Here is a 10,000-nt window from a genome sequence, read left to right on the forward strand (position 1 = left end):
GTATAATGATGTGATGAATAACTGAGTCACATTTCCTCTGTAATTATCCTGCGTCACTGTTTGTTTCTTCGGTGGATTCTATTATTCTCGAGTCTTTCAGCGTCCAGAGGAAATATTTTCCCTCTGTGTGTGTGTGTGTGTGTGTGTGTGTGTGTGTGTGTGTGTGTGTGTGTTTGGAAAACTCTCGTCAAAACAACTTGTTAGTTTCCGTGTGATTGTGATAGTTTATAGTCTATAAATATGTTTTAATAGCAGATTTTAGTATCCTTATTTATTTTTAGACATTTTCCTATTAGCTTTATTTTACTGTTACTCCTTCCTTTTTAATATCTGCTGTTTGTCGTCTATCTTTCTATCTGATCGGGTAAACATTGTGATTGCGTTATGAAGGGATCTTCTAATGGTCAGTATGAACAGGAGGAATCATTACACACACACACACACACACACACACACACACACACACACACACAGCCCAGAGGAAGATCATCTCTCTGAGCAGAACAATGTGAGGGGAACATCACACACATGTTACTGTTTTTGATGTGTCTACCAGCAGCCTTCAGGTCAGGGGTCAGAGGTCAGAGGTGGCAGCATTAAAGGCAGCAGGTCATCATGTTCGGCTTCACGTGACTCACTCTGCTGTTTGTTTCCTGTCATCCCGTCAGGAAGCGTGTGTGTGTGTGTGTGTGTGTGTGTGTTTGTCCTTCGGCTGTGACAGATTCGGTTTCCTCTCGCTGAGAAAACAAACGTCTTACAGTAAACGAGCGTCTGTGCTGTCAGTTAACGCCGCCGCGGATCATCGGGACCGGCAGCGTCTCCGAGGAGCTGAGTCACAAATGCTCCTGGAGTTAGTCGGCACAAAGGAAGCAGCCGTAAATAACAGACCGTCACGCTGTGTTCAACTCAAGATATCACAGGGTGGTTTTAGCTCAGTGATAAATAGATAAGTGTTGGTAAGATGATGAATTCATAAATCAGTTAAACTAGATTTAAAAGCAGCATCAGGTTTGTTAAAATGTACATTTAGTATTTTTGTTGGTTTTATATCATTTAAATGACATTTGCACCATTTTTTTAACCAAAAGTAAGACTGAATGCTCCTGAAAATGTCAAATGGTGTAACCGCAAAAGAATGATAAATGTTAAATATTTTATCCACCTAGAAAGAAAGAAAGAGAAAGAAAAAGGATGAAGAGTAGAAAGAAAGAAAGCAGGAAAGAGGAGGAAGAAGAGACAAAGACCACTAAGTTAGAGGAGGAGAGAAAGAAAGACAAAGAAAGAAAGATAAAAGAGGAAGAGGAGAAGGAAAGAACAAGTAGGAGGAAATAGAAAAAAAAGGAAAGAGGAGGAAGAAGAGAGAGAAAGAACACGAAGTTGGAGGAGAAAGAAAGAAAGAAAAAAAGGAGGAAAGAAAAAAGAAAGATAAAGGAGGAAGAGAAGAAAGAGATAAAGAACCCAAAGTTGGAGGAGGAGAGAAAGAAAGACAAAGAAAGAAAGAAAGAAAGAAAGAAAGAAAGAAAGAAAGAAAGAAAGAAAGAAAGAAAGAAAGAAAGAAAGAAAGAAAGAAAGAAAGAAGGAAAGAAAGGGCAAGGGAGAAAGGATGAAGAGGAGAAAGAAAGAAAGCAGGAAAGAGGAGGAAGAAGAGAGGAAGATCACTAAGTTAGAGGAGGAGAAAAAGAAAGGAGAAAGGAAAAAAAAGTAAGAAGGAAAGAAACAAAAAAAAGAAAGGAGGAAGAGAAGAAAGAAAGGCAGAAAGAAGAGAAAGAAAGGAGGGAACAAGAGGAAAGGGAAAGAACATGTAGGAGAACACAGAATTGGGTGATAATTTATACTTTATGCTTTTATTAACGGTTAAAATTGACCCAGGAGGACAAATGCTCCGCAGCAAGACATCATGGAGGTCAACTCCCACTTTATTACATTATCAGATTATTTTCACATTTTAACCTCTTTAAATTTAAATAAACCACATGGACACTAACAAACATCACTGACACAGATATAAGATTATTAGTTAGATTATAATTTTGTTAATCCCTAATATCAGTATCGGTCAATTCAGACATCTCAGGCTGTTCATCTGTTTAGTAAATAGATGGTTTATTATAGTAAGGTTATAACTTGTGTATTATTTATAGGTTATTATGTAATATTTAACTGTAAGTGTCTCTTGATCTAAATGAGTTTCATGCTTTTATTAACAATCAAAATTGACCCAGGAGGACAAATGCTCCGCAGCAAGACATCATGGAGGTCACGCCCCACTTTATTACATTATCAGGGTTATGAGTTATTTTTATTAAAGTACCAGGATATTATTACATTATCAAGTTGTACATGGCTAAAACAAAAGGTATAGTTTCATTTAAATGAGGCCATAATTCCCAAAAAATAAGTAAAGTTGGAATTAAGTTGGCTAAGCAAAATTGACCCAGGAGGACAAATACTCCGCAGCAAGACATCATGGGGGTCGACACCCCACTTTATTATATTATCAGTTTATTTTCACATTTTAACCCTTTAAATTTAAATAAACCACATGGACACTAACAAACATCACTGACCCAGATATTTAACCCTTTTCTGATATTTTAAAGTCAAAATGATTAATCAGGTAATTTAGAAACTAAACAGCAGATTCATTACTAATTAATTAAATATCTGTCAATGATAAGTGTGTTTTATTATAAATCTACAGTATGACAGGTGCACAGGTGTGTTGAACTGTTCATATTTTACACATTATTTTATTCATTTTATTTCACATATTTCTAAGTTTTTTATTAATTCTTTTACTAACCTTTATCTTACATTAAAAACCAGTGGATTCAGTGTAGAAACAGCTGCTTCTCATAAATAACATCCTGATAATCTTAATGACTCATTTATTCCTGTTGAGAGCCGGGAAACTTTATTATTTATTTCTAAATATTTTCATTATGTCCTAAGATATTACTTCTTTTAAAAAACAGTATTGATCCCTTTCTGGCAGAGTTTGAAGCCAGAACATTTACAGCCTGATGTCACTTTAGATCAATGTCAACGTTTCAGTTACAAATTGGTGCTTTTTTTTTTTTCCTTTTTGGTGTTTCTCAGGATTTTGGACTCCAGAGTTCATCTTGTCAAACTCACAAAACTCCCCAAAAACATTCAACCTTGGCTGAGAACGATCCACTCTGAGATGATTTATTTATTATATTGTATCCGGTCTTGTGTAACTTGACTATCTGCCATCTCTCTGCTGATCCCCTCAGAGCTCCACTGTGGAAATAAGACTTTAGCGTTATTGTGTTTTTATCCTCCATAATTTAATGTACCGAGCGACTGGAGCCTTGTTCTGGGAACGGCTCAGTGACTGGATCTTCTGTTGAGAATATTTACCACAGATAGAGAATATGACTCAACTCAATCGGTTAAATGTTGAGCATTTCAATATAAAGAGCTGAAGTCTGATTAGTGATTCTGTGAGAACCTCCGGCTCCGTCCCTCAGGGCGGCTTTGAAGTCCGAATCAAACGAACCCTCCTCCAGAGATCTTTATTTTCACTCCACTTTTTTTGTTTTAATTTTTTGTTTTTTAAAAATGTTCACAGCCTGTGGTCCTCACTCGGTAGGTGTAGGATTATGGTCCCTGTTCGGTAATATATACGTGCGTGTGTGTGTGTGTGTGTGCTGTTTGTTGCCTTCGGGACCAGTTGAACAGCTGTTAATGTAAATCAGTCTGAATAAAGAGCTTTTTACTGCAGAGTTTCTGACCTTTCATTCAAACTGCAGTGTTTATTAGACAATTTGAGAATTAATGAAATAACACTTTGCATGTTTGAGTTTTATTTTGCATCATATTTGATACATCTGGAAGTTTTTGCAGTTTATTTTATTTTAGCATTCATAGCATTTTTTAAAACAAACAAAAACATATGAATACAATCTGGGGCATCATTCTCATTTCACCCATTCCTGCTGCATGGTCTAAAGTTTCTACATATGAAGAAAATTATTGCATTTTCACTAATAGAATAAAACTTTCACAATTCAGAAACTGTGTTTTTAAGAGACTTCTCTGAGATAATCCAGTCCAGATTTGACCAGCTATGTAGTTGACCAACTTCATTATTTCCAGGATTTTGTGTCACTATAGTCTCTAAATGGATGTTTAAATGTGTTAAATATGTGTTCTGAGTTTGACATACCACAGAAACCACATTGCCAAATTTGAATGATTAAAAAAATCACCAAATATATGAAATTAGGCTTCAAAGTTGAGTAAAAATCAGCCTCTTTCTCTGCTCCCAAACGCTGAAGCCCCGCCCCCTACCAAGTGTCACCTGTCAATCAAAGTCACCACCTCTACCAGAAACATGGACGCTACGTCTGAGAGTTTTCTGCAGCTAGCTTGGCAGCTAACACATCTGCTAGCTCGGCAGCTAACACAGCTGCTAGCTCGGCAGCTAACTCTGCGGCTAGCTTGGCTTCTAGCTCAGCGACTAACTGGCTAACTGTAGACTGTAGTAGTAGTAGTGTGTGCTGAATGTATTTATACCTCTACAGCAGCAGGGGCGGGTTTATGCTAATCAATAAATCCTGAACACAGAAATGTTGAAACACAGTTTGTGAATCCTAGCTCCACAATTCAAATCTAAATGGTTGAAATGCTTTTTACACCTTTTTTAGAAATACATTTATGACCTATTTAATGTGTTTAGAAGGAAATGTCTGAATTCACTTTACACAGTCTTTAAAGCTCAAATCACCAACCTACTAAACTATTTATGTTTGATGATGATACAAACAGATAAATGAGCTTCTGTACCTGCTGTATCTCATCTGATACACACATTTACAACATATTTAGTATTTCAACGCTGCATTGGTTTATCTGTGTACTACATGAATCTGATCTTATTCATCAGGTTTCTCACACTGATGATGTAAAGCTCTCTATAACTCAGGATTAAACATGATTCATTTTGTCTCCTTCAGTCCTGGAGATCCTGCAGCTGGTGAAGAAGCGGGACCTCTTCCTGGCCGACTCTCACATCCTGGAGCTGGAGCAGGAGTGCAACGAGGCGGACCGCGACGCCGTGACGCAGCCGGAGGACTCGCTCAGCCCGAGCGTGAAGGACGGCGGCCGCAGGAAGGCGAAGGACGTGGAGCTGCTGTACGAGGAGCTGCAGAAGGAGCTGTGGGCCGTGGTCAGGGAGTCGCTGCGGTCGCCCACAGCCGGGCCAAACCTGGGCCTGGTGGTTCAGGTGAGAGCTGCTGCTGCTGCCATGGTAACGGTCACAGTGACAGGGGGGGTCGGTCTGGGCTGATTACGGACAGTCCGGACGTTTAAAAATCCCAGGAAAAGAAGACAGCTTTTATCTCGTTAAACTTTGCGACACTTCATCGGTTTACGTAGACTGAATGGCAACTTGCTGCAGTGCCTTTACCTTTGTGTGTGTGTGTGTGTGTGTGTGTGTGTGTGTGTGTGTGTGTGTGTGTGTGTGTGTGTGTGCCCAGGTGTTGCAGCAGGAGGAGCAGGCGGATAAGGACTGGGCCTCCTCTCCCTGCAGCTCGAGGCCTCGCCGGCTGAAGCAGCGATGGAAGGAGGCGGTGGAGGAAGCAGCAGACGGCTCGCTGCCTCAGAGAGCCGAGTTCACCGCCGGGGAGCTGGCGGGTTACCTGGACCGCCTCCGAGCCCGCGTGGTGGAGGACCTGGGCGCCGCCAACAGGAACGTGGTCTCCATCTACCCCGAAGAGTATCAGCCCTTCCAGGTGAGACGACGTCCGACTGGCTTCATCCAGCGCCACCGTGAGGACGAGACAAGCAATAACAATCCTCTTTGACCTTTGACCCTCCAGGTTTACGTGCAGAGCTACCACCAGGCGGTTGCTAGGCGACTGCAGGCCATCACTGACAACCAGCTGGAGATCACTGACATCTACTCTCTGCTGGACTGGCTGCACAACATATACAACAGGTAACAAGCACCAAGAGTTATTTATCTATATAATTTTTATTAATATGCAAAATTTGACTTCTTATTCTTATTTTTTAAGTGCCAAAAATATTAACGGGGATGTCGAAGAGTTAATGATATGTTATAAAATCTGTTAAAACTAGATTTAAAAGCAGCATCAGGTTTGTTAAAAAGTACATTTAGTATTTTTTTTGGTTTTATGTCATTTGAAATTGTGTCATTTTTTACCAAAAGTAAGACTCAATGCTCCTGAAAATGTCAAATGGTGTAACCACAGAAGAATGATAGATATTGAATATTGTATATATGTGTAAAGTGGACTTATAGTTATAATGTAAGATCATGCCAAACTAGTTGATATGGTGTTTTATTGAGAATTTACTGTTTTTATGGTTACACCACTTAGACATTTTTACTATAATCCTCTAATATATTCTCCTTCCTTCCTTCCTTCCTTCCTTCCTTACTTCCTTCCTTCCTTTATTCCCTCCTTCCTTCCTTCCTTCCTTCCTTCTTTCTGTTCTCCCTTCCTTCCAAAGCTTTTATGGTTACACCACTTAGACATGTTTGCCATAATCCTCTAATATATTATCCTTCCTTCCTTCCTTCCTTCCTTCCTCCCTCCCTCCCTCCCTACCTTCCTTCCTTCCTTCCTACTTTCCTTCCTCCCTCCCTCCCTTCCTTTATTCCCTCCTTCCTTCCTTCCTTCCTTCCTTCCTTCTTTCTGTCCTCCCTTCCTTCCAAAGCTTTTATGGTTACACCACTTAGACATGTTTGCCATAATCCTCTAATATATTATCCTTCCTTCCTTCCTTCCTTCCTTCATTCCTTCCTTCCTTCCTTCCTTCCTCCCTCCCTCCCTCTTTCCCTTCCTTCCTTCCTTCCAAAGTTTTTATGGTTACACCACTTAGACATTTTTACCATAATCCTCTAATATATTCTCTCTAAATGGATTAAAAGCAGAAATTTGATGCTGGGTCCACAAAAAAAAGAATGTGTGAAGTTATTTATATGGACGTGTGTGTGTGTGTGTGTGTGTGTGTGTGTGTGCGTTCTTGTTCCAGGGACGTTTTGGGGACCGTGTGCATCACCAGCCCCTTCAGCCGCTCCCAGCTCAGCCCTCTGTTGCCCTCGGAGACGGTGGACAGACTGGAGCTGGACTGTCTCAACTCCGTCAGGGTGAGCGACACACACAAACACAAACACACTTTAATTTAATTTATGAAACACTTGAGAGACGAGAACATGGCCGAGTCAGCAAATAACCGAAAGCTTCTGGACCGTGTTGCATCATCAGAGTTTCTACTAAACACTTTATAATGTTAAATCCAGCTATGTAAACAGGAAATGAGTGTTGCATCATGAGCTCGAACATTACGTCCAATAATAACATTTTTAGGAGTAAAATAATAAAGAGAAATGAACTTAACTAAATATCTGAACATACTTTAACTCATTTAACCTTTTAAATACTGTTCATGCTCTCATAATGAGTCTCTGTAATAATGTTTTTCATCAGTTAATCAATAAACTGCTGATTAAACGTTAATGAAGCTGCCAGAGTTCATTCATCAGGACAAACGAACATATTATGTATATATGTTACATGACAGAACCACAATAATTATAAAGTTATATTATTTATGTGAAGAATTGTGTAATAGTGTTTTTCAGATTTAACCAGAAACAGCTCTCTGTGTGTATGAGCTGCAAAATTTTTTTTTTAAAAGTATTAAAAATCAAAATAAATCAAGTTTTAATGCAAACAGATTAAATAAGTGTGTTTTTACTGTATTTCAGTGTGAAAATGGGTCGAATTTAACCTTAATAATACGAGCGAGTTAATGCCATTTATCTCTAATGTGTTTAAATAATAAACCAATCAAGTAAAAAGTAAAGTAAAATGCATTAATAAAGCACTTTTTGTACATTTAAGTAAGTGTTTTATATCAGCAAGAAAAAACATGAAAATACTTAAACCAGACTTAAACATGTTCTCAGCTTGTGGTCCCCACTTGGTAGCTGTACAGTTATGGTCCCTGTTTGGTACTGTATACGTGTATGTGTGTGTGTATGTGTGTGTGTGTGTGTGTGTGTGTGTGTGTGTACAATGAAGTGAAGGTAAAACCAGACTTTAAAATGCTCTCATGATTCATTTAAATTATGCATTATCATTATTATTACTAAATTATGGTCCCTGTTTGGTAATGTATACGTGTGTGTGTGTGTGTGTGTGTGTGTGTGTGTGTGTGTGTGTGTGTGTGTGTGTGTGTGTGTGTGTGTGTGTGTGTGTGTGTGTGTACAATGAAGTGAAGCTAAAACCAGACTTTAAAATGCTCTCTCAGGATTCATTTAACTTTATTATTATCATTATTATTACTATTATTATTATTATTGGCATGTAATCATTGATCCTGCAGTGCTGTTTAAATCACGAGGAGCGCTCGTTTTAACCCCCGGCTCCTCCCTGCCCCCCCCCCCCCATTCCGCCCCCCCCCCCCCCTCCCCCGCAGGCCAAAGTGACGACGGAGCTGAGCCAAGTCCTGGACGAGGAGGAGAAGCGATGGATGGAGACGCTGCACATCGAGGAGTACCAGATCACGCTGGCCAAGACCGTCATACAGGTACGGGCTGTTACCGTGGTTACCGCGGCAGCTCGGTGTGTCCCCCCCCCCCCCAACTCGGTTTAAATAGAGCTCATTGAATCAGTGAAATGTTACGTAAAGGTGGATTCCGCTGCGTTTTTTTGTCCACTGATTGTTTTCTGGGTCTGTCCTTCAACTGCAGCCAAAGTCAACAGCGAGCACTTCCTCTCTCTCTCTCTCTCTCTCTCTCTCTCTCTCTCTCTCTCTCTCTCTCTCTCTCTCTCTCTCTCTCTCTCTCTCTCTCTCTCTCTCTCTCTCTCTCTCAGTCACACACACACACACACACACACACACACACACACACACACACAGAGTCCTCATTCATTACACGGAAACCAGCTGCTGTCCTCAAGTGGTCAAACAAAGGAAAACAAGACGGAGCAGAGAGAAGTTTCCTCATTAAAACACATTCATGGATTCAAATATCTTAACTTTATTATCAAGTTCCCATTTAACTCGAGGAACATGTAGACAGTTAATTAAACACGAGATGCGGGTTCAGTTCGATATATTTGAGTTTAGATTAGTGTGTGTGTGTATATGTGTGTGTGTGAGTTTAAGATAGAGATGGATTTCAGATTGTTACGATTCCTCTAAAGTCAGGTTTATAATACTGAATACCGAAGTTCTGCGTCGTGGTTCGAATGACGAAACATGCAGTCCTAAAATCCTCTTCTTCTTCTTCTTCTTCTTCTTCTCCTTGTCGTGTTTGTGACTCTTTGTCAGAGGCTGCAGGTCGATCTGGAGCGTTCGGCATCCATCAACAGGAGTTTGGGCTCCAGAGTAGCTCAGTGCAGCCTGAACGGCCTCGCTGACTTCCTCTACAGGTACACACACACATATACACACATACACACATACACACACATATACACACCCATATATACACACATATATATATATATATACACATATATACACACACATACACACACACATATACACATATATATACACATATACACACATACACACATATATACACACCCATATATACACACATGTATATATATATACACACACACACACATATACACATATATATACACATACACACATATATATACACACAGACAGAGACACACATATATATACACATATATACACACACACACACACACACACACACACACATATACACACACACACACAGACACACACATGCACACATATACACAGACACACACACACGCACACATACACACACACATATACACACATATAGACACACACACATATACACACACACACACACACATATACACACACACACACAGACACACATACACACACACTCTCACACACACAGACACATATACACACACAGACAGACACACACACACATATACACAGACACACACACATACACACACACATATACACACACATA

General features: G+C 39.8%; 1 protein-coding gene across 1 annotated transcript in view; it reads left to right on the forward strand.

The window, feature by feature from the left end:
• LOC128360008 (exocyst complex component 3-like protein 2) overlaps positions 1-10,000 on the forward strand; it is a 24,223-nt gene that overhangs the window by 4,491 nt on the left and 9,732 nt on the right. Inside the window, exons 3-8 of the mRNA XM_053320322.1 lie at positions 4,983-5,251; positions 5,505-5,759; positions 5,847-5,965; positions 7,030-7,144; positions 8,479-8,589; positions 9,337-9,437. Coding sequence (XP_053176297.1) covers positions 4,983-5,251; positions 5,505-5,759; positions 5,847-5,965; positions 7,030-7,144; positions 8,479-8,589; positions 9,337-9,437 — 970 coding nt within the window. The remainder of the gene's footprint in view (positions 1-4,982; positions 5,252-5,504; positions 5,760-5,846; positions 5,966-7,029; positions 7,145-8,478; positions 8,590-9,336; positions 9,438-10,000) is intronic.

Source organism: Scomber japonicus, chromosome 6, assembly GCF_027409825.1.
Source record: "Scomber japonicus isolate fScoJap1 chromosome 6, fScoJap1.pri, whole genome shotgun sequence".
Taxonomy (NCBI): Eukaryota; Metazoa; Chordata; class Actinopteri; order Scombriformes; family Scombridae; genus Scomber; species Scomber japonicus.